Below are 26,823 nucleotides of genomic sequence, written 5' to 3' on the forward strand. Positions count from 1 at the left end.
CTCGGCTTATTGTCCCTTCTGAGAGCCTGAGGACCGTGGCTCCGGTTTTGCTAGAGTCTGTGCCCCCGGGCAAGACTTTTGTGCCATCAAATTTGTGACCGGACGTTCTCTCTTGGGCTCACTCGTCTAGGGTGGGTGGACACTTTGGGACCAAAAGGACATCTGGGCTTCTGGCGAGGACGTACTGGTGGCCGCATATGGCCCATGACATTGGAGACTATATTCGGGTGTGTGTGTGTCTCCTGCGCTAAGAATAAGTCCTCTTGACAATTGCCAGCTGGGTTACTTTACCCCCTGCCGGTGGCAGACAGGCCCTGGGAGATGGTCAGGATGGACTTTGTGGTGGGCTTACCCAAGTCCCGTAGCTGCACCATCATTTGGGTAATCACAGAACATTTTTCTAAAATGGTGCATTTGGTGCCTCTTCCATGGCTACTTTCTGCACGGGCGTTGTTTATGAAACACATTTTCCGCCTACATGGTATGCCGGACAAAATTGTCAGTAACCAGGGTCCCCAGTTTGCGTCTCAGTTCTGGAGAGAGCTTTGATGACTACTCAGCATTGAGTTGAATCTCTCTTCAGCATACCATCCCGAGATGAATGGGTTGGTAGAGAGGACCAACCAGACCTTGGTCACATATCTGCAACATTTTGTTTCTGCTAGGCAGGATGACTGGGAATCCTTGCTACCATGGACGGAGTTTGCGCAAAACAACGCCGTAGCCGACTCCACTGGACAGACTCCATTCCTCCTTAATTACGGCCAGCATCTGCGGGTTCCTGTGCCTATGCCCGTGTCTTCCACTGATTCTAGGGTGGCAGACTGGGCTGTAGAAGTACGTGACATTTGGGACAGCACTCAGGATGCCATTCGGGCTTCCAAAAAGAGAATGAGGTTCTCCACCGATGCACATTGGCGCCCCGCTTCGACCTTTGCTCCTGGCTACTTAGTGTGGCTCTCCGCCCATAACATCAGGCTGCAAGTTGAGTCCACTAAGTTTGCACCTCGCTACTTGGGTTCCTTCAAGGTCCTGAAACAGGTTAACACTGTGTTCTGCCGTCTGGCCCTTCCTCTATGCCTAGTTATTACAGACACCTTTCATGTGTCTCTTCTAAAGCCCGTGCACATGTCCTGGTTTTCAGAGTTATCTGCTGGGACATCGGGTTCATCTACGGATGATTATGAGGTGAACGCTATCTTGGGGTGTAAGGTGGTACGTGGCAGAAAATTTTATTTGGTGGATTTGAAGGACTGTGGTACAGAGGACAGGTCCTGGGAGCCTGCTGAGCACATTCGGGCTCCGCAACTCATTGCTGCCTTTGAGCATAGTGAGGCCCAAGGAGGAGGGCCCTAGGAGGGGGGTAATGTTAGGTTTCGAGTTCCCACGTTGCACAGCGGGAATCTCAAACCACCTCCGCTGCGGTCTCCCATTCTTCTTCAGCCGCATTGGAGCTTGCTCAGCGGAGACGTTGCTCCCAGCATCTGGCTCAGGCAGATTCTGTGCGCTAAGTTACTGCTAAGTTACTGCTGATCTTCCAGGCACAGCCATTGTAACCAGCACTGTTCTGCGGTGAGCAGATGCTCCTGGGACTAAGTCCTGCATTTCCTGTACTGAGCATGCCCAAGGGACAACCTCTCATTGAAGGTTGGGTTCACATGCTCAGGTCCTGAATCAGTTCCTATTGGACCACTAGAAAGGTCCTGGAGAGCTTCCTCTATATAAGGTTCACATGGCCGCACAGCCATGCGCTAGTATCATCTTATGTTCATGTGTGAATGAGCTTAGCTACTTTGTGGTCTGTGTCAGCATGAGCTCAGGGTCGGCTGTAAGCCATTAGAATTCCTGCACCTCCGGAGAGGAGTTTGTGTGTATGAATTCAGTGCTGGCTAATAGCCACCAGATTTCCGGCACCTCTGGAGAGAAGTTGTTTGAGTGCTGATGCTGACTGTATGACCACTATATGCTATCTGCTCCATTAGAGAGCTGTGATCCTCTGTGAGGTTAACAGGGCACAGCATTATCTTTAATCCTGGCGACTCTGTGAGGCAACAGAGTTCGCTCCTATACAGACCGGGTGATGGAACACGTGTCTGTTCAGGCATAATACCGCCATATAGTGCCACTATTTACTAGCAGCAGGTTCCACTCCTGCACAGTGGACCCAGGGCTGCAAACTCACCAATACCATCTCTATATTTACTCAGTGCATTCCACCAGCCCTAACACCTTTTAATACTAGTAATTTCATGTCCATGGTGCTGTCATCAGACATGCACAAATGTTTGGCCACCGGTAAATCTATTCTTTATCTATTATTGTGTGGTGATGAGAATTCATCCTTGTTCTAAACTTTTGCCCTTTCTCCCCCACACACAGACCCCAAGTTGGACATTTGGTACACATAATTAAGTATATCAGCTGAAAGTACCTGGTGTACCTCGACAGTCACTACGTGGACACTCTTCACAACTCCATCAGACTGACTGAAAATCACCACACTCCTGAGCCATCACTCCTACCACCTCTGCATTTGTAACAAAAACATAAACATAAATTTTATAACCTTGGCATCACCCCATCCACCCTGTTCACAAATGTTCTGTTGCAACATCTCTTAAATGTGGTGCTCTGCTACCAGTAATTCATCTATAAACTTATCTGATGAAGGAGCCTCTGTGCTCTGAGAGCTTGCAAATATACTTTTTTGGTTAGCCAATAAAGGTATCAATCTTAGAATACTTTTGTCTTTTTCATGTATAAATGTATTTACATTGATTTTTCTGTCTAGCAAGGTACCGCAATATCATTTTTTATTGTATATTTTCAGTAAGTTCAGAATGTTTGATAAGTAAGGCAAAACAATCACCACAGTTGAAAGTAGTCAAAGTTTATCAGGACTCAAAAAATATTCAAATTTGAGAGTGTCACAATACGTATTACCACCCAACGGGCAACACAACACACAGTGGGATGGTATTGGGGAGAGAAAGGCCCTACAGATAGGGGAATGGGGGATGGTCACCACCTGAGCTCAAACCTGAGCCTGTTCGTGTACTCCCCTAATGCCCTAAGCGGGTCCTTACCCCGCCACCATCACAAACCTAAGTCCCTCACTGTCTCCTAATACTGCCTTGGCTAGTGCACTGGCCGGCAATGAGCACTAGCCTCACCACTGCAGATAATACAACACAAGGGACACTGACAAACATCAAAGGGACAAGGTAAAAATACAACACTAAGCTTCCAGACACTGCTGCAAAGCATCACACCGCAGATGACTCTGAAGCTGGACTCCAAACTCCACTCAGCGTACGATATAACACCAGGACCTCAAACAGCTGATACACACTGGCACCAGAGAGCTCCTCACACATCGGCTGGTCTCCAGAGAAACTCTATCACCAACAGTCAGTTGAAGCATCAGGTGACCATTTAAAGGGACTCTGTCACCTGAATTTGGAGGGAACAATTTTCAGCCATAGGGGCGGGGTTTTCGGGTGTTTGATTCACCCTTTCCTTACCTGCTGGCTGCATGCATGTACTACGGAGGACAGAGAATGAACTTTAATTCAATATTGCAGCCAGCATGCAGCCAGCGGGTAAGGAAAGGGTGAATCAAACACCCAAAAACCCCGCCCCTATGGCTGAAAATCGTTCCCTCCAAATTCAGGTGACAGAGTCCCTTTAAAGGATGGTGGGAGTGGTCACCACCACATCAGCTGACCCAGCAACACTGCAGTCATACCAGATTGCCAGCGGGGAGGAAAAACTGACATTAGCCCCAGATGGACTGAAAGGAAAAAAGCTACATTTAAACAAAGTGGAACCAGAACTGCCACAAATCCAAAAATGGATCGTGACAGAGAGTCCTCGATGGTTGATAACTTTTGATGGGAAACTGAAAAGATGTTAACAAATAGCAAGCTTTTGAGCTTTTCAGATAGCCATTAAAAGGTATCAACCACTGAGGAATCTCTCTGTTATCCGTTATGATAGGGAAAAATAATCTATTCCTATTACAAATACTAATACCTGGGTAGAAATTCAATCTATCTATCCACTATTCATTTTAATGCAATACATTTCAGGTTCCACTTTTAAAACATCACATAAAGAACAATAGATTTTGCAGAGTTGTACTATTTGTAAACTGTGTATTACATAATCTATGATGTTTTCACAGAGTCATGCACAGGTTCGGTTAATACATGAGCTTTGAGACAGTCAAAGCTCCTTCTAAAGTAACATCCTCTTTGTAAATACTTTTGTGGTCTCAGAGCTGATTCATTATACCCAAGAAGTTTCTTGAAGTCCTTTCATCCAAACCTCATAAAAGGAATGTTAATTTGCTTCCGAAAGAAAGGACTCCTATGAATAAACGATTTGATAATGTTACCATTTTGCCAAGTTAGTTTTACTATTTACAGAGCGTGAAGGCAAAATTATTTTGCGGATTGGAGCACATTGCAGAATTACTCTATAAGAACAGAGGATAGAAGATGATCGTTTGGCCCACTCTTAATTAAAAGTAATACTGCAGTAGACAATGACAGAACTAGGGATGAGTGAACTTGAAAGGTAAAGATGTGCCTGCTGCTGATCCCTGAACACAGACTTTTTAATACAGCCCCTACCTCTACCTCCAATGCATCTACCTCCAGACTGAAAGGATGAGTAACGTCAGTCTGTATGAGAACCGGAGCAAAAGTGAAACTTTTCCTTAAAGATGCAAACGCTTCACTTGCCGGTCTAAACCATCTCGAAAAGTCTGTCCCTTTCCTGGTCATATCCGTTAGTGGTTTAACTACTATCAAAAAGTTCTTTATGAACTTGCCGTAGTAGTTAGAAAAACCAATAAACCACTGTAAAGCCTTCAAATTTCAGGAAGACTCCAATTCAGGACTGCCCAGACTTTTGCAGGATCCATATGAAAAGCAGTGGATGATAATAGATACCAAAGAAAAGGATTCTCCTGAATGGCAAACATACATTTTTTCTGAATTGACATAGAGCTTATTGTCCCTAAGTACCTGTAACACCTTCCTTACATGTACCTCGTGAGGTCAGGCAAATAAATTAATGTGTCATCTTAATAGACTACTACAAATCTACATGCCAAGTTTAAAAGTTTAAAGCAAAGCTTACAGGCCTCCCTAAATACCACAAACCAAACCCAACCTATAGAGAACCTATCCAATGAAGCCAATTAAGGTTCAGAAGGGAATTGCCTGGGGCACAAGCAGCTGAACCCAGGGTTTGTGGTCGACACTGCAATACACAAAATGGAGGTCTGCCACCTCCTGTGACAGATTGTGCAGCTGCTCCACCAGAGCAGCAAAAGGGTCCATTATTAACCCGAATTAGTTGGGTCAGTGATAATGTCACACTCCAGTAGCCAGATGGTGCATAGCAGGATAGATGGGAAGGGAAGCACTGCGACTAGAGAAAGATTAACGCGGTACCCCTGAACCTTGCCCTGCGCAGCCCTGAGCTCTCTGACATCCCTAGACAGGTTCTTTTACTCCGTACAGCGATCACATTCCTAATCCATGTCTTGCCCTAAGCACAGCCCTAACAGGATCACTAGTCTGGCTCTATAATAAAGACACAAATGGAGACAGGCAAGGGTAAAGAAAACAGCAATCGCTCTTAGCGCATTATATCGTATACAACGAGAGAGGAAGGGTGAGATAAACCAAACAGGAAGATAAGGAGAAGGATAACACCAAATAAACTTCCGAATAGCAATCTCCGGAGACGAATCCAAACCAGCTTCTCGAACCACTGCTCACAACTCCCAAATCAACCAGGTATAGCAGGTTATCACTGGCAGTTACTAAAGCAAATAAGTGAGTAGTTATGCTAGAGGGAAGTGAAGAACTACCAACAGCTGAGACAACTCAGGATGGAAAGCTTTAGGAGACAGAAAGCATGAGGAGAGCTACATGGATGGCAAAGCAGATCCATGCAGTGCAGGTGAATGTGTAGATAGACCAGGGGTTGACACTGGCAGCTTGCTGCCCCTGTGCAAGAAATGTGTCTGGGTCCCTCTCCCTGCCTGACATGCCACTTATGATGAGAGCAATCCTGCAATGGAGCTCCCAGACTCTCAGGCTATGAGCAACAGGCCTGATTGCTCTTATTATTACTGCCTTATATATATATATATATATTTTTTTTTTTGACCGACATCCACCACAGATGCGCACACAAATACCATACATACACACATACATACCAGTGTGCTTGCGACCAGGGCCCCCTGACTACAGATGAATACTCACCATTGGTTGCCACCATGCAGGATGTCAGAGGTGGCAGCCATTGAACGCTTCCACCAGCTAGGTGGAGAAAGCATGAATTGACCTGCATGACACGCCACCTTTTTTAATTATTTCACTTTGTACACTGCTCTCTCCTCGACTCTTGTTATCCACATAACTATGGGCAGGAGTGAGAAAGGCCTGACGCTGCTTGACACTGGGTCCTCTCACTTCCGCCCATAATCTTGGCTGAGTGCACCCATAATTGATGCATGGTCTGCCACTATGGGCAGTATGCCCCTGGATGCAAGGGCCCCCTTTCATCTCCGGGACCTTGTGCAGTTGCACCGGCTGCATCGGTGGTAAGTCCACACACCGTGATCTTCTTATGCCTGAATAAGAGGAGAACACTCTTTGTGGCGGTATCACCGTGGCACTAATACTGAAGTTGTTAGGGGGTGCTAAGGTATCTGATCTAATAATGTAGTATTCTGGAGTGCTTGTTATGATAGTGTAATAACTAACTTGAGAAAATAGATAACACACTAAAAACTGCAACTGACCCTGCTGGTTTCTGTACAGGCTAGAGATCTTGACCCCGCCATCCTTAGTAGTTCCTACATGAGCTGAGATAGCCCTAACGACAGACTACAAGATGGCTGAACTATGCTTCCTGAAAGGCCGTCGAGCACTTCATGTTCCTCCTAAGTAACCGGAGGTAGGGCAGAGTGCAAATTACCTACAGAAGGGAATATGTTGATATAGAAAGAGATCCCAGAGTGATTACAACAAACCACAAAATACAAAATAAAGCATTAATTATGTTCTGTTAGAAAATATGTTTCCGACTTCCTAAAATGAAAAACAGAAGATAGGTGCAGGGTAAAACAGCATAAACAGCAGGGAGATAAACCATAGCTTGTCTTTCACTGACTAGCTTAAATTACAGCAGTATGCTGGATATCTAAATGAGACTATCACCAGCAGGAAATACCAGCCAGGGGAAAGTATATCAAGCCTCACCCAAATGGTGATTGGACAGACAAATGAGTAAATGACAACATCTATTACTATAGATGAGAGAATGTAATCAGTAATGTTCATGGTCCGTACTGGATGCCAAGTGTCCGTGCACGGAACATAAAAATGGACTTCTTCTGGCAACCAAAACTAAGCTTGTTGAAAGTTGCATCATGTTGAAAAAAAAATAATTATAATAATAATAAAAAAACAGTGCAGGTAAAGCTGACAGCTACCTGCTGCAGTACTCAGCTGTCATCTTTATGTTGGCTGGTTATCAAAAACAGAGGGGTCCCCACGCATTTACATTTACAATTATTTAAATACATAATTAAAAAAACTACGTGGTGGCCCCCATTTTTATAACTAGCCAAGCTAAAAGAGACAGCTGGGAGTCTGGTATTCTCATACTGGGGCAAGGCCATGGTTATTGGCCCCCCTCCAGCCTAAAAATAGCAGCCAGTAGCTACGACAGGCAAAGCACATCCAATAGATGCACCAATTCTGGCACTTTGCACAGTTATTCCCACTTGCCCTGGTGCATTGGCAAGTGGGCTAATAGTTTTGGGGTTGATGTCAGCTGTTTTATGTCCTCTGTCATCAAGCACAGGAGTTAACAATGGAGAGGCGTCTATCAGACACCCCATTACAAACCCAGTAAGTAAAAGGTAATAGAGACAAACCCAGAGCAAAGTCCTTTATTTGAAGAAAACACTCCCTGACCCTCTTTTACCCATTTATTAATTTAAAAATAAAAAATCTAAGTTATACTCACCTGTCCACCATTAATCCATAATGCTGATGTCCCATGATGATGTCCAACTCTGTTACATTTGATTGCATTGTTGAGCTTTGATAAATGTTACTGCTCAGCCTGGCAACCAGCTCACACTGAGTTGAGCGTGAGAAAACGGCTGTGTGTGACCTGCAGTAACCTTAATGATGTCACCATTGGTCATATGCAAGCTTGTTCTCATGTTCAGCTCAGTTTGAGCTGGTTGCCAAGCTGAGTGGTAACATTTGTCAATACAACCAGTTGCAGCTGAGTTTGAAATTGTCGTGGAACTTCAGCATTATGGATTATTGGTGGAAAAGTGAGTATTACTTAGATTTTTTTTACATTAATAAAGAGGCCAAAGAAGGTCATTGTGGGGGGAGTGTTTTATTCAATTAAATTACTTTTTCTATGTGTGTCTTTCTTACTTTTGATGATGGGTTTAGTAATGGGGGTGTCTTATAGAGGCCACTTCATTATTAAATCCTGGGCTTGGTGTCATCAGACATAAAACAGCTGACATCAACCCCAAAATTATTACCCCACTTGCCAATGCACCAGGGCAAGTGGGAAAAACTGAGGCCAAGCTCCAGAATTGGGGTATATAATGGATGTGCTATTTCTGGGGCAGCTGAGGGTTGGTGATTTTAGTTTGAGAGGGGCACAGTTAATGTGCTGTCTGTTTTGCCTTTGCCGGTTATTAAATATAGAGGGATCCCACACATTATTTTTCTGGGGGTCCCCCATTTTAATAACCAGTAAAGGTTACAACAACAGCTGTGAGCTAATAATAATAGCCTGGGAAACTTCATGGATACTAGTCACTTCCAAGGATAATAGTACCTGCCCCAGCTGTCTGCTTTCCCTCAACTGGTTAGTAAAATTAAGGGTCACACCACACAATTTTTTTATTTTATTTATTTTTTAGCTGAATACATGCATAGTAAAATGCACATGCACCTCACTAATTATCTCACTGACATATTTAATACTATGGACAGGCACCAGCTAGTGAATACTCTCATCAGCGTCACCTGCTCTCGCTTTTATCAGAGAGACCAGGTATAAAACTGATGAGAGTAATACTCACAGCCAATACCTGAATTGCGGAAACTTTTTCCCAGCTGCTGGCTCCCAAGCTGTCATCTGTGTTACAATGTCGGAACCACAAGCTGTGACTGTCGGTAACGTGTAAGATTACCATCGGGGAGAACCAGTGTTTTCCACGTATGACAGCTGGGAAATGCTGGATGTTCAGGCCCCCCATTCATTTGAATGGGGTTCGGGTTTGAGATTGGGTAACTTTCTGGTGAGAAGAGGTCGCACACACTACTGGCCACATTCTCTACCTGATTTAATGACTTAAATTTAAAAGGTGCTGGTGTAAGAATAGACCTCTTGCAGTGCTGTCTATCTTGTTATTCTGATTTAATACTTGAGATTACAGCAAGGCTGAGATAAGAAGAGGCTGCTCATACTTCTGCCCACGCTGTCAATCTCATCTATTACTATAGTGACCAGGAAACAGTGAAGAAGCAGCAATTTATACTGCTGTCCACCATGTCTATCTGATCTAAACCTAGAGCTGCTAGATATGATGAGTTTGCTAATTAGTGTCCTATATAACAAATCGCAATTCTGAATAACAAATCCAACACAAAAAGAGGCGGTAAAGTAAACTGTCACTTAAATGAAGTGAACCATCACTATTAAAATTAATTATTTTTTATGGGGTATAGTTTAGTGTAATGATGGATATGTGGCTTTTTTAAATAGATGTTTTTGAAAAACTTTTTCAATAAAATTAGTTAATTTTAATAGTGATGGTTCGCTTCATTGAAGTGACGGTTTACTTTACCGCCCCTTTTTGTGTTAGATATGATGAGGTTAGATAAGGCCACTCATATGACTATCCACCACATAATTCTAATGTAATAATACTGAAGATACCAGGGAGCAGAGGTGAGAAGAGGCTGCTTTTTTTTCATGTGTTCACTTTTAGATAAAATGATTGCTATTTGTAGAACAGGTCTGTAGAACTGAGCTTTCTGGCCATAAAGGAGTGGAGATGCACATGCCTGACCGCTTCTTTAATCATTGTCTACGGGACTGTAGAAACAGACAAGCAATATCCTATGATTAAAGCATAACCTTCAACACTGGGAATATACCTTTAAATGGAGTAATACTTAGGTTTTCTTATGTTCTTCTTATGAAAAACATCATTTTATTGAAAGCCCATATCATTAGGTGTCTCAAAAAAGCAATAATATGAACATCTGAAAACGAGACAACATCTGTTCATGGTATTATAACTTTTACTTTATAAATATTCAAGATATTTGAACATATTTTAAAAAGGCATGTTGCATTGAATTTTAGGCGAGGTAAATACGCCCATTTATAATGCACGTCAATGTCATGTCAATAATGCAAGCTGCTTTCAAGCTATTTTTATTCTGCTATGTCACTAAATGGCTTAAGATGAATTAGAAGGAAAATAGAAGGTGCAAGATAAATACATTGTTGTATAGATTGTATTTAGAGTACAATCCTCAACATTGAAATTCAAAGAAGAAAAAGTCAAGGAATTTTGGAAATCACAGGATGGGAGGAAATGCTAAAATAAGCAAATTATGAAAAAATGGAAACAAAATGATCATGTATGAACACACTGCACAGAAGTGTGTTAATGGTTGTCTGAGGAATATTCCTTAGGCTACTTTCACACTTCCGTCTTTTCAGATCCATTGCAATGCGTCGTTTTGGGAAAAAAAACGGATCCTGCAAATGTGCCCAAAGGATCCGTTTTTTCCCCATAGACTTGTATTAGCGACGGATCGCGACGGATGGCCACAAGTCGCATCCGTCATGCGACGGATTCGTCGTGTTTTGGCAGACCGTCATCAGGAAAAAACGTTCAATGTAACGTTTTTTTTCTGCGTCGAAAAAAATGTACAGCGATGGATCCTGCGGTATCCGTTGTTGGCTAGAATGGAAGCCTATGGGCGCAGGATCTGTTGCTGTCCATCAAATGACGGAATCCAGCAACAGATTCCATTTTTTTACACTATGCATGCCTGGAAGGATTTCTATTCCTTTAATTTAATCCATTTTTACTGCAGCTGCTACATCGGTGGATCCGTCAAAAAACAGGATTCAGTGAATCCGTTTTTTACAATCGGCACAGGATCCTTCTTTTCAACACTTTGACGGATTGTGACTGATTCTAAAAGACGGAAGTGTGAAAGTAGCCTTAGGCCTGTTTCACACTTCTGTCTTTGAGCTCCCGTCGAAATACGTTGTTTTTTGAGAAAACAAGATCCTGCAAAAAAATTTGCAGGATCCTGCATTTTCTCATAGACTTGTATTAGCGACGTATCGCGACGTATGGCCACACGTTTCGTCCGTTGTGCACTGGATCCTGCTGAATTTGATGGCCCGTCGTTTGGAAAAAACATTCAAAGAAATGTTTTTTGTCTGCAGTGGAAACACGTGCCAGGACGCCTCCAGCGTCATACGTCGTTCCACAGAATGGGAGCCTATGGACGCAGGATCCTGTAGTCACTGTGAAACACAGGAATCCAGTGACGGATCCTGTTTTTACATTTGAGCATGCATGGAAGCATTTTCCAACCCGGGGAAAAAATCTCTCTCCCTCTGAAAATTCAGGCGGCACATCCGCCAAAATACTGGAAATGTTGCGCACGTTTTAACACTATTTTCTAAACGTACGTCGCTACGTCTTGGTGACACATTAGAACGGGACACTGCCGACGAAAGTGTGAAAGAGGCCTTAGCGGTGAATCCTGCTTATGTCTTGAATGCAATAATAACTGAAGATTTGTCTGGAGATCATATGAACAATGCCATGAAGAAGTCTTCATGAAGGAATGACAAACTGGTTCTACGCTCAGGATTATGCTGCGGGGTGACATATTGTATTGTATCTGGAACCCTTTAGTCTTATTTCCAGCTGCCCTAACAGCTCAGCATTATATTGATTTAGTTATGGAACCAGCGGTGCTGTTATTTCTTCAAAGTGTCCTAAGAACTGTTTTTAAACATAGAAATGTAAGGCTGTATATTGCTCATGCTACTGTGAGCAGCGTACTAGAACTAGATGTGCTACCATGGCAAGCACTGTCTCTGTCATTGGTCGGTAATTGCAAAAGAATAATTTGAAAGATTAAAACTCACCAGCTAGATGTCTCCAGCACCACTTGTATATAAGTTATAGAGATCCGGAAAGCCCGTAGGCCCGAACAGGCAAATATACTTCAAGCAAATTAAAAAAAAACCTAGAATCTCTGTTTAATTGGAAAAGAAGCTGCCAGCAGCAGATCTTGATGATTTGCCCAAGTGCATTTAGAGTAGCAGGACATTCTTCAGACAACTATGAATAACCTCATTGATAGCATGCCAAGACATGTATGTGCATGGATTTCTTTGGTTGACACTAATTTTTGATGCTGAATCAATTGAGATGCTTTGAATATTTTGTCTCCATTTTGTCATCATTTGCAGATCATTAAAATGTCTATAAATCCTGTGATTTCCAGAATTCTATGATGTTTCCTTCTTGATGTTGCAATTTCAATGTTGACTACATACAGTATTTAGGAGTTTCATGGCTTAGTGTACATATACATATGTATATATATATATATATATATATATATATATATATATATCAACATATGTATTTAAATATATACATATGCAGTATATATAGAGAAAATATGAATGACAAAAATAGAGATAATTTGTAAATGATTAAAGTAGACTATGGAATGTTGATTATATACACTGTGATAAACATTTGTTGTAAGGCAGATGAACAATATTTTTTTCCATTACATTTTCTGAATATAATAGCATTAATAATAAAATAATAATTCCATTGGAATAATATTTACAAGGAATTGTCAGTGCTGAATATTTCATCTGTTTTTTTCTGAACCTTGCATCTTCAAAGGCTTATAAATGACTATGCATTTCTGTTTTACCTTCAGGGCATGTACAGCTGTTGCAGTGGTGAAGATCCAAAGGCTATAGACCAACAGCTTCCTACGTTAAATCATTGTTATCCACCTCAAAGAATACCAGCACTATCAAATTCAGCAGCACCACCCCCACCACCATCTGCTCCTTTACCATGTTCCAACTTTTTGCCACGAGAAAGACGCATAGTGGAGAGATGGCGTCATGCCAGGAGTCCTAATTGTTATAAAGATATGTATACTCCACCACGCACTGTCCATGATCCCAATAGCAAAGTGGCTGCTCCTCGCCATTCTCATAAGAATGCATTTTCTGATGGCTTTCACAGATATTATGGTCCTATTGAGCCTGAAGGACTTTCAGATCATTTAGTAGAGTCAGGGCAAGCTTACAGCAAAGACAAAAAAATATCTCCTTGTCAAATGTCACCACCATCTCAAAGGGAACACTTCCTAGAAAATCCACCCTCTTATTTTGCAATTGTACGTGAAAAAGATGCTCCAGAACCGCCTGGTTGGCAATCAAAAATTTCAAGAGGTCTCTATGAAAATTACCAAGGTGGAAAGGAACGGACTCCAAAATCAGGTGGCGGAGCACGAGGAAGTCGCACGCCTGAAACAGCAGTGAAAAAATTTGACCACTTGGGCAGTAGTTACCAAACAAAGAGTACGTGTGAGATGGAATGTGAGGTTTATAGTGGTGGTGGTCCAAATGCTAGCAAAAGCCGCCCAAATAAAGCCAGTGTGGAGGTATGTGATGGTTCACACTATGGAGGCCATACAAGGTTTACATATGAAGATGAGCGAAGTTGTGGAAGAGATTGCCACCATCGCCGGGAAGACATAGACTTGGAATCCCAACCTTTGCTTCACAAAAAGTCTAATCGTTCTCACATGTGCAGGAGTCATTCTCATCCTCTAGTTATGAGCGCCAATCAAAGTAAATATGCTGACCTTTCAGATTCTGATTCTGATGTATGTGAGAGAGAGCCTCCATGTGTAAAATCAGAAATGGGTCATAACTGTTGGTACTCACCAAATTACTTCTGCACATACCCATCAAGAGAGAGGGAGCGACAAACATCATCTGCACCTCGCAAACCTATGAGATATTGGTCAGTAGATAAACTCGGCAAATATCGACAGTTAAGCAAGGAGTACCTTCCAAATACATGCCATGGTTCTTGCTATTGTAATAGCTTAGAAATGCTACAGCCTCACTGCCATAAAGAGCCAAGATACTTCAGCTGCTCTGACGAAAAGCTTGAGAGAAGATTAGACTGGGATCACCTAAGGGGAGGTCACTGCTCTTTTCTCCATCATCATCATCACTCCTGTGACTTAGCCCCCATACATCCTACCTCCCGTAGTTTGGAGGACCTAAGCAGATGCCATTTGAGATGTCATAGACACATCTTTTCACCAGAATGTCAACCTAGGTCAAGTCATAGTGGAACCCTTTATAAAAGAAGGGGATCTGCACACTTCTCTAGTTTGGAATCCGAGGTATGACCAGAGGAAACCAACCTATTTCAAGGCCACTAATGTTTAGTAATGGAAAATTTGTTCTATATGAGTTGAAACCAAAACTTAATATAAACTCGGCTACAGTCGTGAAAAACTTTTGTCTTAAATGGGCCATATTAGACTACAAATCTTAATATCCAGATTTACCAAGTAAATACCAAGGATATTTTTTCTGTTATACTATTGCAGCTTTGCATTAACTGGTTAATTTTTTGAGAAGAGCTTACACTTATTACCTACTGGCTGGACCAGCAGAATGACCCATTTGCAATCAAGTCATTGAAGGAATTGCTATTGAAATGGATGGGAGGTTCAACCAATATTTAAGGTGGTCATGTCGGAAGTTTAAAAAATTAACATCTACAATCTGGTTATTTGGTGTTATAGAGACATTGATATAGAGGAATATTTGATATGTAAGAGGTGGAGATAAATAGAGAAGTCGATAAATGGACATATTTTATTAGACTCTCCTCTTCTGCTTTTACATTTGAGGAAATGTTAAGGGCTTATTTAGACATTTGTAACACTTTTAAGCACACTGCAATAGATACAATAATTGTGACTAGGTAAAATTAGTATACTTATATAATTAATTAGCTATAGTATTCCTAGATATTTTTTTTTTGTTTTCCACTGTTATTATTCAGCCAAAACAATGAAAGCCTTTGGCTGCAATGTGCTTCTTAGCTTCAGAACAGAATTTTTAATGTAAAATATCAACTATATCTAATAATACATATTAGTTGTAAGAATTTTTTAAATATTCCTTTTCTTATTTTTGGAGACAAAACTGTGATATATACATATATATATATATATATATATATATATATATATATATATATATATATATATATATACATATATATATATATATATATATATATATATATATATATATATACATATATATATATATATATATATATATACATATAGATATATATAAAATGGAAAAAAAAAGTTTTTTTTAATACATCTGTTATTTTGTTGTTGAAGTACATACAATTTTTGAACATCGTGTGAAGGGTTTGTGTTCATTTAAGGTGGTAATGGATATGAGTTTAATATCTAGTGTTTAAGAGTTAACTCCAGTTCCCGATGCATATTACTTTTCTGCCTCAATCCATTTTTACTAGAAACAAAATAATAAACTTAGTGGCCTATTGTTGTAGCAAAGAGCCATTGGCCTTTTCAGGTAAATTCTTACATTCTGTATTTTGATTGTAGCATTCATTTGAGTTCTCTTGCTGATCTACTATGAGGTTGGTGCAACTGCTGGAATATTCAATCTGCCTACCCCGGCACTTAAATTTTAATATCAAGTCTGCGCAATGCATAGCTCTAGCACATATTTTGTAAAAGCCTATTATTTGCTTTGTTTGCATTTATCACTATTATACACGATATTCCAAATTTGTCACTGGTTATATAAACATACAGTCTGGATTTTCCAATTCACCATATGTCCGATCACCATAGCTAGTGAATGGATGATACTGGTCATTTTGCACCAAGAAAATTGTATTATGTTAAGGAAAACAATGTGCTGCTGTTTGGCTCTATATGTATATATTCTTTAACTACCCTTTTTTAGCACTGTGACCCCTAAGTGCCACACAATGCTAATCAGATGTCATTGCTGGACTTAGTTATGGACATGCCACAAAAGATGTTAGGTCCTGAAAAGCGTTATTGGACTATTATGAAATTGTAATACCATGTACATACATCTTATAAGTGTTATTATCACTTTTAAAAACTATATTGGTGTTTGATTGTCTTAGGATGATAACATTTTTTTCAGATGTATCTCTTCATAACAAAGAAAAAGCTAGTTTATGTCTTATTTTATTCCTACTGCTACACTGAGTTTTCTTTCTTTTCAGTTTTTTCTTTTTTAATCCACTATATGGTTCCAGAGATATGGGCTTTTTTGTTTAGTGCTATTTTTTAAGGTTGTGGCTCTCAGGATCCTCAGGGGTGTGTATTTAGGTTCCTCTGCATATATGAGCAACGCCCCCTTGTAAAGACCATAAAATTTGCACTAAATAAAAAGTCCAATATCTACAGAACTGGATAACAGATTTAAAAAAAAAAAATAGAAAATTCAGGGGAGCAACTGGAATTAGATAAGGGCAAACACTGGCTACTTTTGGGTTACTGACAGCATTAGGATAATTAAAACTCTTTCACCTTAATTGTCAGCCTTATTTCATGCACTAGAATTGAATTTCTTATGATTCATGTGCACAATAGAGCTTATATGATGACACCAAGAATCCCTACAGCTTCATACTATGCTGTCATAGACACTCCACGTACAGCCGTATGGTGTCTGTGCTCACTGTCACTTGGCAAATGTATTCCCTGGCTGAAGTGATAGTTTTTGTTCTGTTGGAGTCCATATAAAGCTAGCAAAAAATATAGAAGACATCTGTTTATATTCACTGGAAAGTGGGGGCAATTGAGGGTAAAATATGGCCCTATAGATTTCTATGAGCTCTTTAATATTTATAATGGTTTCCTACTAGTGATGAGCGAGTATGCTCGTTGCTCGGGTTTTCCCGAGCACGCTCAGGTGATCTCCGAGTATTTGTTAGTGCTGGGAGATTTAGTTTTCGTCGCCGCAGCTGCATGATTTACGGCTGCTAGACAGGCTGAGTACACGTGAGGATTGCCTGTTTGTTAGGGAATTCCCACATGTATTCAGGCTGTCTAGCAGCCGTAAATCATGCAGCTGAGGTGACGAAAACTAAATCTCTGAGCACTAACAAATACTCGGAGATCACCTGAGCGTGCTCGGGAAAACCCGAGCAGCAAGTATATCTGCTCATCACTATTTCCTCCAAATCGGAGCTTATTCTGAGCCATTATGTAGATGTTTGCATGTAACGTTAGGGGCCAAATATAGAAATTAATCCAATCAGAGGAGATATATACAAATTGGTCTCGCTTTTTCATATGAAGAGGATCACAGTCTTTTTAATAAGATAAACTGTTATATAATTTGTAAGAAAAACTCTTTAGTAACCAAAATGGTCAGTTCTATTTCTCACTTGGTATTGCCGAGTAACACATAGCATATTAACGTTAAATTAAATATTGTTTTCTTGTTCGGAAGTTTGACATTGATGGCCCATCCTTAGGCTATCAACTGTTCCCGGTGTTGGTGGCGGTCAGAACTGCTCAGTTACGGAGCTGCACAGCTCCATCGACAGAATTGTGGCCATAGTCAGGTACTACACATCCGGCCCTGATTGATTTAAATTGGGGGTGAATAAATTTTCATTCTTAAAGGATCACTGTGGTGATTTTTCTTTATTTTTCCTTCTATTAGCAAGTTGTAATCTGAATGCAGAGATTGTACTGTATTACTCACCAATCACCATCTGCTGTTTCCAGTGCCAGTCTGGTTTGTTTCGGCATCATGTGACCGCATTTGCATCCCGTCAAAGCACACCGTGTCTTATATGTAGCGATTAGCGAGTATACTTGTTGCTCGGGTTTACCCGAGCATGCTCGGGTGACCTCCGAGTATTTGTTAGTGTTTGTAGATTTAGTTTTCATTGCCGCAGTTGAATGATTTACAGCTACTAGCCAGCTTGAGTACATGTGGGGGTTGCCTGGTTGCTAGGGAATCCCCACATGTACTCAAGCTAGCTAATAGCTGTAAATCATTCAACTGCGGCAATGAAAATTTAAAATCCGAACACTAACAAATACTCGGAGGTCACCCGAGCATGCTCGGGAAAACTCGAGCAGTGAGTATACTCGCTCATCACTACTTATATGTATAGAACTTTTTCAATGTAAGTCTATAGGACTGAGTCTCATGGACGTATGTTATGAAACTTGAAAAGTAACCACTCCACACAGTTGAGATTCTGTAATTTGGCAGTTCACAAAAGCGGCCATGTGGTCTTGGAGCTACTTTGATGCAATCCGCATCATATATTATGTTTTTTAGATGTAGCTTAGACTTTCAAGAGAAAGTCTCTAATGGATTTACTCACCACTACCTTTGGAAACCATAAAGTCAAAACTGTTCTATCAGTAGATATGAGCAGTGAACCTACAGCCCTATTCATATAATCCTACCCTGCCTTTAAGATTTGTGTCAGCTGTCTAAATCTTCACTTTAATATAATGAGTAGAATGAGTAGAAAGGCTGCTCATCTTCGTTCCCGCAGCCTAGTAGCCATGCTACTCTGCCAGTCATTTTATAGTTTTATAGAAAAAATGTTTAAAGGGGCCACATTTTAACCCAAAATATTGTTGAAAACCCTAATAGAGCATTGGAGAAGTGTATTCTCTATAAATACATAACATTTTCATCTGTGTTATTACTCCAGGTCTTTTTATTTGTAGCTAGACTGTAGGTCAACCTGCAGTGGTGGACCGCCATTCTCAGTAGCTTTCTTGCTCTTTCCCACTCGTGGTTTGTAGTGATCTAACAATGAAGAGACCAATCTTATATGATAATGAGAGAACTAATGCATGTGAATTAGGTATTTAAAGTAGGGTCAAGAGAGGAAGAGATTGATAGATGATAGATAGATAGATAGATAGATAGATAGATAGATAGATAGATAGATAGATAGATATTTTTTAATGGGATCACTGGGACTGTTTGCTTTTTGTGAGGGTCACTTGCTCTTCGAAAGTCTATGGAGGAACTGTTTGTAAAAGTAGCAATGAGAGAGGAAGACATAGATGATAGATAGATAGATAGATAGATAGATAGATAGATAGATAGTGCATAAGATATTTATTACTGGGATCACTGGGACTCTTTGGTCTTCAAAAGTTTATGGAGGAACCATTTTGACTGCTATTTACTCCTGGGAAATTCTGTTGCTCTCTGGTCACAGAACAACCTTCTGCTTGCCCACCGGAAGGGGAAGGATCAAAACTGTCGAAGACTAAGAAAAGAGGCTGAAAGGGGTGAACATTTTATTGGAGAGTGATAGTGTGCATTACTCCATTTTTTTTAATTCAATTTGTGGGATAATCTTGTTAATGATTGTATACTAAAAAGTTATGGAATCTATTCTCTTTGGACTTGTTCCCACCTACCTAAGGATTTCCGTTTTCAGTCTGTTACGGAGAAAGAAAAATAAATGTATGCAGGAGATAGATCTGCCACATGATGTATACAATTTGTGCCCTATAGCACAATATGATTGCAATTAGAGACTTTCAGGTTTCAGGCTCGATATCCGTTATTATCAGATTATCAGAAAATATAGTGCTGCTAGCTGCGCTATTTCATACAATGGAAATATTACTGAAATATGTCAACAAAAACCAAGACTGCAATCAATTGTACTAGCTTGACAACTGCTCAAACATAATGATGAACTAAACATAATGTTTTGTGACTTTAGGCATTTTCATGCTAGTTTCATGCACACAATGGGGGCATGACACTACAGTATGTCTAACTCATGATCATCTATGGTGTTCCTTATTCTGAAATCTTACTCCAGTCCCTGACTGGAGTAAAATTTGTTGCAAGGAGTATATGGACACACGCTACCTCTCAGATACTTTTGATTCATTGAAATGCATATGCCTCTTAAAGTATCAGGGGCATCTGACTCCACCAAGCCAAGTATCAAGACTGGAATGACAAATGTCAATCTGGATGAATCAAGGCCTTTTGCTATATCTACATTCAATAGAAATTCCCCCTTACACATTCACCGGCAAATGCGGTAGTTTAAAAATTCAAATCAGAGATTTATCAATGTAAATCCACCTGAAATCTGGCTGAATTTGTGCCATAAATCCTATCTTACATGCCTTTGCACCTTGTTTATTATTCATTTTAGATGCCTTTGCAACTTGACCATGGTTTAGTGAAAAAGGTCTGTGGCGTCAATGGGAAGGGTTTGCAAAATGTTGCACTAAAATTTTGGCAAAAAGTTATGGGAGAATAATGAGGCAACTAACAAGTGGTGTAAATTTAGATTACATAGCCTAAAAATGCACCATATTTAACAGAAGGAACCACTTTGATGGTGCATTTGAAGAACTGAATAAAAAGGGTTGTCCAGCCAAAACCGATAAGTCTGCAGTTACACTGTGTGAATGCAGACTTATAAATCCCCCAACACATGCACTTAGCACTGCGGGGATTTGCCTGTTTCAGACCTGGGACTGGAGGGTAAGATGAGTTATACATAGCCTTGGCTATATGTATAGGGTGAGACAAGGACCTCTAGTAGGACACGCCCATTGTCCAGCCACTGTTGTGAATTCTGTTTTTGGGCTCCCTCTGGTGGCTGCAGATGGTGCTGGGTGACTTGTTCCCTACGGTCTCTGGCATCCACCTGTTCCATCAGGAAGTGGGAGTTCCTATTTAACCTGGCTTCTCTGTCATTCCCTCGCCGGCTATCAATGTATCAGGGTGTCTCTGTTACCTTTGCTACCTGCTCCTAAAGCCTACAGGACAAGCTAAGTCTGATTTCCCTGTTTCATGTTTGCTTAATCATGTTTTTAGTCCAGCTTGCAGATATGTAAATCTCTGCTGCTGGTTGCTCTAGTGGGCTGAAATTACCACTCATGTACCATGAGTTGGCACATGAGTTCAAGTAATTTCAGGATGGTATTTTGAAGGGTTTTAAGCTGACCGCGCAGTTCACCTTTTTGTATCCTCTGCTATCTAGCTTTAGCGGGCCTCATTTTGCTGAATCTGTTTTCATAACTACGTTTGTGCATTCCTCCCATTTCACCATCATTACATGTGGGGGGCTGCTATTTCTGTGGGGTCTTTTCTCTGGAGGCAAGAGAGGTCTGTGATTCTTCTGATAGGGGAAGCTAGATCTCCGGCTGGCGCGAGACGTCTAGAGCCCCCCCCAGGAACGTTCCCCGGCTGCTGCTAGTTGTGTGTTGAGGTTCAGGATCGCGGTCAGCTCAGGTTCCATCACCCTAGAGCTCGTCCTGTTTTTGCCCGTGTTCTTTTGTTTATTCCCTGCCATTGGGAACATGACAGTATAGCCGGCCCACAAAGTGTTAATTGTATTGGCTGAAGTAGGAGGTAAAAGAAGTCTGAGGAATCCTTTTTTTTTTTTTTTCCTCACTCTGAGGTTGCTGCATAGCCATAATTGCAGCCTGCTGCTTCTTACCTCCTCTTGATCCTTGAATGGCTCTGATTTCAGCTGTTTAAACATGGACGTCCAGAGTTTGGCTTCCAGCCTGAATAATCTTGCTGCTAAGGTGCAAAATATACAAGATTTTGTTGTACATGCTCCTATGTCTGAACCTAGAATTCCTATCCCAGAGTTTTTCTCTGGGGATAGATCTAGTTTCCTGAATTTCAGGAACAATTGCAAATTGTTTCTTTCTTTGAAATCTCGCTCCTCTGGAGATCCTGCTCAGCAGGTTAAGATTGTTACATCTTTCCTGCGGGGCGACCCACAGAATTGGGCATTTGCATTGGCACCAGGGGATCCTGCGTTGCTCAGTGTAGATGCGTTTTTTCTGGGATTGGGTTTGCTCTATGAGGAACCTAACCTAGAGATTCAGACTGAAAAAGCTTTATTAGCTCTCTCTCAGGGGCAAGATGAAGCAGAAATATATTGTCAGAAATTTCGGAAATGGTCAGTACTTACTCAGTGGAATGAGTGCGCCCTGGCTGCCAATTTCAGAGAGGGCCTTTCTGAGGCAGTAAAAGATGTTATGGTGGGGTTTCCTGCGCCTACAGGTCTGAATGAGTCTATGACAATGGCTATTCAGATTGATCGGCGTTTACGGGAACGCAAACCTGTGCACCAGTTGGCAGTGTCTACTGAACAGGCACCTGAGACTATGCAATGTGATAGAATTCTGTCCAGAAGCGAACGGCAAAACTATAGACGGAAAAATGGGTTGTGCTTTTATTGTGGTGATTCAGCTCATGTTATATCAGCATGCTCTAAACGCACAAAAAAGGTTGATAAGTCTTTTGCCATTAGCACTTTACACTCTAGGTTCATTCTGTCTGTGACTCTGATTTGTTCATTGTCATCCATTTCCGTAGATGCCTATGTAGATTCGGGCGCTGCCCTGAGTCTTATGGATTGGTCATTTGCCAAGCGCTGTGGTTTTAGTCTGGAGCCTCTGGAGGTCCTTATCCCCTTGAAGGGAATTGACTCTACACCATTGGCTAGGAATAAACCACAATATTGGACACAAGTGACTATGCGTATGACTCCAGTTCATCAGGAGGTGATTCGCTTCCTTGTATTGTATAATCTACATGATGTCCTAGTGCTTGGTCTGCCATGGTTACAAGCTCATAATCCAGTCCTTGACTGGAAAACAATGTCTGTGTTAAGCTGGGGATGTCAGGGGGTTCATGATGATGCACCTCCGATTTCCATCGCTTCGTCTACTCCCTCTGAGGTCCCTGCGTTTTTGTCTGACTATCGAGATGTTTTTGAGGAGCCTAAGCTCAGTTCGCTCCCTCCTCACAGGGATTGCGATTGCGCTATAGATTTAATTCCTGGCAGTAAATTTCCTAAAGGTCGTTTGTTTAATCTGTCTGTGCCAGAGCATACTGCTATGCGGGATTATATTAAGGAGTCCTTGGAAAAGGGACATATCCGTCCATCTTCATCCCCTTTAGGAGCAGGTTTTTTTTTCGTGGCCAAAAAAGATGGTTCCCTGAGGCCTTGTATAGACTATCGTCTTTTGAATAAAATTACAGTTAAATATCAGTACCCTTTGCCATTGTTGACTGATTTGCTCGCATTAAGGGGGCTAAATGGTTCACTAAGATAGATCTTCGGGGTGCATATAATCTTGTACGAATAAAGCAAGGGGATGAGTGGAAAACCGCATTTAATACGCCTGAGGGCCATTTTGAGTATTTGGTAATGCCTTTTGGACTTTCTAATGCTCCTTCAGTCTTCCAGTCCTTTATGCACAATATTTTCCGTGAATATCTGGATAAATTTATGATTGTGTATTTGGATGATGTTTTGATTTTTTCCGATGACTGGGAGTCCCATGTCCAACAGGTCAGGAAGGTATTTCAGATTTTGCGGGCCAATTCTTTGTTTGTAAAGGGGTCAAAATGTCTTTTTGGGGTCCAGAAGATTTCTTTTTTGGGGTACATCTTTTCCCCTTCTACTATTGAGATGGATCCTGTCAAGGTTCAGGCTATTTGTGACTGGACGCAACCTACATCTCTTAAGAGTCTTCAGAAATTCTTGGGCTTTGCTAATTTCTACCGTCGCTTCATAACTAATTTTTCTAGTGTGGTTAAACCTTTGACTGATTTGACTAAGAAGGGTGCTGATGTTGCTGATTGGTCTCCTGCGGCTGTGGAGGCCTTTCGGGAACTTAAGCGCCGGTTTTCTTCTGCTCCTGTGTTGCGCCAGCCAGATGTTTCACTTCCTTTTCAGGTTGAGGTTGATGCTTCCGAGATTGGTGCGGGGGCGGTTTTGTCGCAGAGAAGTTCCGATGGCTCGGTGATGAGGCCATGTGCGTACTTTTCTAGAAAATTTTCGCCCGCCGAGCGGAATTATGATGTTGGTAATCAGGAGCTTTTGGCCATGAAGTGGGCATTTGAGGAGTGGCGTCATTGGCTGGAGGGTGATAAACATCGTGTGGTGGTCTTGACTGATCACAAGAATCTGATTTACCTCGAGTCTGCCAGACGTCTGAATCCTAGACAGGCTCGTTGGGCATTGTTTTTCTCCCGTTTCAATTTTGTGGTCTCATATCTGCCAGGTTCAAAGAATGTTAAGGCGGATGCTCTTTCCAGGAGTTTTGCGCCTGACTCCCCTGGAGATTCTGAGCCCACTGGTATCCTTAGGGATGGGGTGATATTATCTGCTGTCTCCCCAGACTTGCGACGTGCTTTGCAGGAGTTTCAGGCGGATAGACCTGATTGTTGTCCGCCTGAAAGACTGTTTGTTCCGGATAATTGGACCAGTAGAGTCATCTCTGAGGTCCATTCTTCTGCGTTGGCGGGTCACCCTGGAATATTTGGTACTAGAGACTTGGTGGCCAGGTCCTTTTGGTGGCCTTCTTTGTCAAGGGATGTGCGTTCTTTTGTGCAGTCTTGTGAGGTTTGTGCTCGGGCTAAGCCTTGCTGTTCTCGGGCCAGTGGATTGTTGTTATCTTTGCCTATCCCGAAGAGGCCTTGGACGCACATTTCCATGGACTTTATTTCAGATCTCCCTGTCCGTTTTTCTAAAATGGTTCATCTGGTACCCTTGCCTAAGTTGCCTTCCTCCTCTGAGTTGGTCCCTCTGTTTTTTCAGAACGTGGTTCGTTTGCATGGGATTCCGGAAAACATCGTTTCTGACAGGGGATCCCAGTTTGTGTCTAGATTTTGGCGGGCGTTCTGTGCTAGGATGGGTATTGATTTGTCTTTTTCGTCTGTATTCCATCCTCAGACGAATGGCCAGACGGAACGAACTAATCAGACCTTGGAAACTTATTTGAGGTGTTTTGTGTCTGCTGATCAAGACGACTGGGTTGCCTTTTTGCCCCTGGCTGAATTTGCCCTCAATAATCGGGCTAGCTCTGCTACCTTGGTTTCTCCTTTCTTTTGTAATTCGGGGTTTCATCCTCGTTTTTCCTCTGGTCAGGTTGAGACTTCTGATTGTCCTGGAGTGGACATGGTGGTGGATAGGCTGCACCAGATTTGGAGTCATGTGGTGGACAATTTGAAGTTGTCCCAGGAGAAGACTCAGCAGTTCGCTAATCGCCGTCGTCGTGCGAGTCCTCGACTTCATGTTGGGGACTTGGTGTGGTTGTCTTCTCGTTTTGTTCCTATGAAGGTCTCCTCTCCTAAGTTTAAGCCTCGGTTAATCGGTCCTTATAAGATCTTGGAGATTCTTAACCCTGTGTCTTTTCGTTTGGACCTCCCAGCATCGTTTGCTATCCATAACGTCTTCCATCGGTCGTTATTGCGGAGGTATGAGGTACCGGTTGTTCCTTCGGTAGAGCCTCCTGCTCCGGTGCTGGTGGAGAATGAATTGGAGTAGGTTGTGGAGAAGATCTTGGATTCTCGTGTTTCCAGACGGAAACTCCAATATTTGGTTAAGTGGAAGGGTTATGGTCAGGAGGATAATTCTTGGGTGGTCGCCTCTGATGTTCATGCCACTGAGTTAGTCCGTGCCTTCCATAGGACTCATCCTGATCGCCCTGGTGGTTCTCGTGAGGGTTCGATGACCCCTCCTCAAGGGGGGGGTACTGTTGTGAATTCTGTTTTTGGGCTCCCTCTGGTGGCTGCAGATGGTGCTGGGTGACTTGTTCCCTACGGTCTCTGGCATCCACCTGTTCCATCAGGAAGTGGGAGTTCCTATTTAACCTGGCTTCTCTGTCATTCCCTCACCGGCTATCAATGTATCAGGGTGTCTCTGTTACCTTTGTTACCTGCTCCTAAAGCCTACAGGACAAGCTAAGTCTGATTTCCCTGTTTCATGTTTGCTTAATCATGTTTTTAGTCCAGCTTGCAGATATGTAAATCTCTGCTGCTGGTTGCTCTAGTGGGCTGAAATTACCACTCATGTACCATGAGTTGGCACATGAGTTCAAGTAATTTCAGGATGGTATTTTGAAGGGTTTTAAGCTGACCGCGCAGTTCACCTTTTTGTATCCTCTGCTATCTAGCTTTAGCGGGCCTCATTTTGCTGAATCTGTTTTCATAACTACGTTTGTGCATTCCTCCCATTTCACCGTCATTACATGTGGGGGGCTGCTATTTCTGTGGGGTCTTTTCTCTGGAGGCAAGAGAGGTCTGTGAGTCTTCTGATAGGGGAAGCTAGATCTCCGGCTGGCGCGAGACGTCTAGAGCCCCCCCAGGAACGTTCCCCGGCTGCTGCTAGTTGTGTGTTGAGGTTCAGGATCACGGTCAGCTCAGGTTCCATCACCCTAGAGCTCGTCCTGTTTTTGCCCGTGTTCTTTTGTTTATTCCCTGCCATTGGGAACATGACAAGCTACATCACTAGATGGGGTGCTTCCTCGTCTCAATAAAAGTGTATTGAGTGAGGACACACCCTCTATTTGGGCACACCCACTGTCCAGCCGCATCACTAGACGGGATGCTTCCTCAGCTTAATAAAAGTGTATGGAGTGAGGACACGCCCTCTATTTGGACACGCCCACTGTCCAGCCACATCACTAGACGGGATGCTTCCTCAGCTCAATAAAAGTGTATGGAGTGAGGCCACTCCCTCTATTTGGACACGCCCACTGTCTGGGCACATCACTAGACGGGGTGCTT

The 26,823-nt window shown here is 42.0% G+C and overlaps 1 protein-coding gene across 1 annotated transcript in view; it reads left to right on the forward strand.

Moving 5' to 3' along the window:
* The window catches only part of GRIN2D (glutamate ionotropic receptor NMDA type subunit 2D), a 1,124,513-nt gene extending 1,109,144 nt beyond the window's left edge, over positions 1–15,369 (forward strand). Inside the window, exon 15 of the mRNA XM_077259507.1 lies at positions 13,077–15,369. Coding sequence (XP_077115622.1) covers positions 13,077–14,576 — 1,500 coding nt within the window. The 3' untranslated portion in view covers positions 14,577–15,369. The remainder of the gene's footprint in view (positions 1–13,076) is intronic.
* Positions 15,370–26,823: the final 11,454 nt, after the last annotated feature.

Source organism: Ranitomeya variabilis, chromosome 4 (genome assembly GCF_051348905.1).
Source record: "Ranitomeya variabilis isolate aRanVar5 chromosome 4, aRanVar5.hap1, whole genome shotgun sequence".
In the NCBI taxonomy this organism is placed as follows: domain Eukaryota; kingdom Metazoa; phylum Chordata; class Amphibia; order Anura; family Dendrobatidae; genus Ranitomeya; species Ranitomeya variabilis.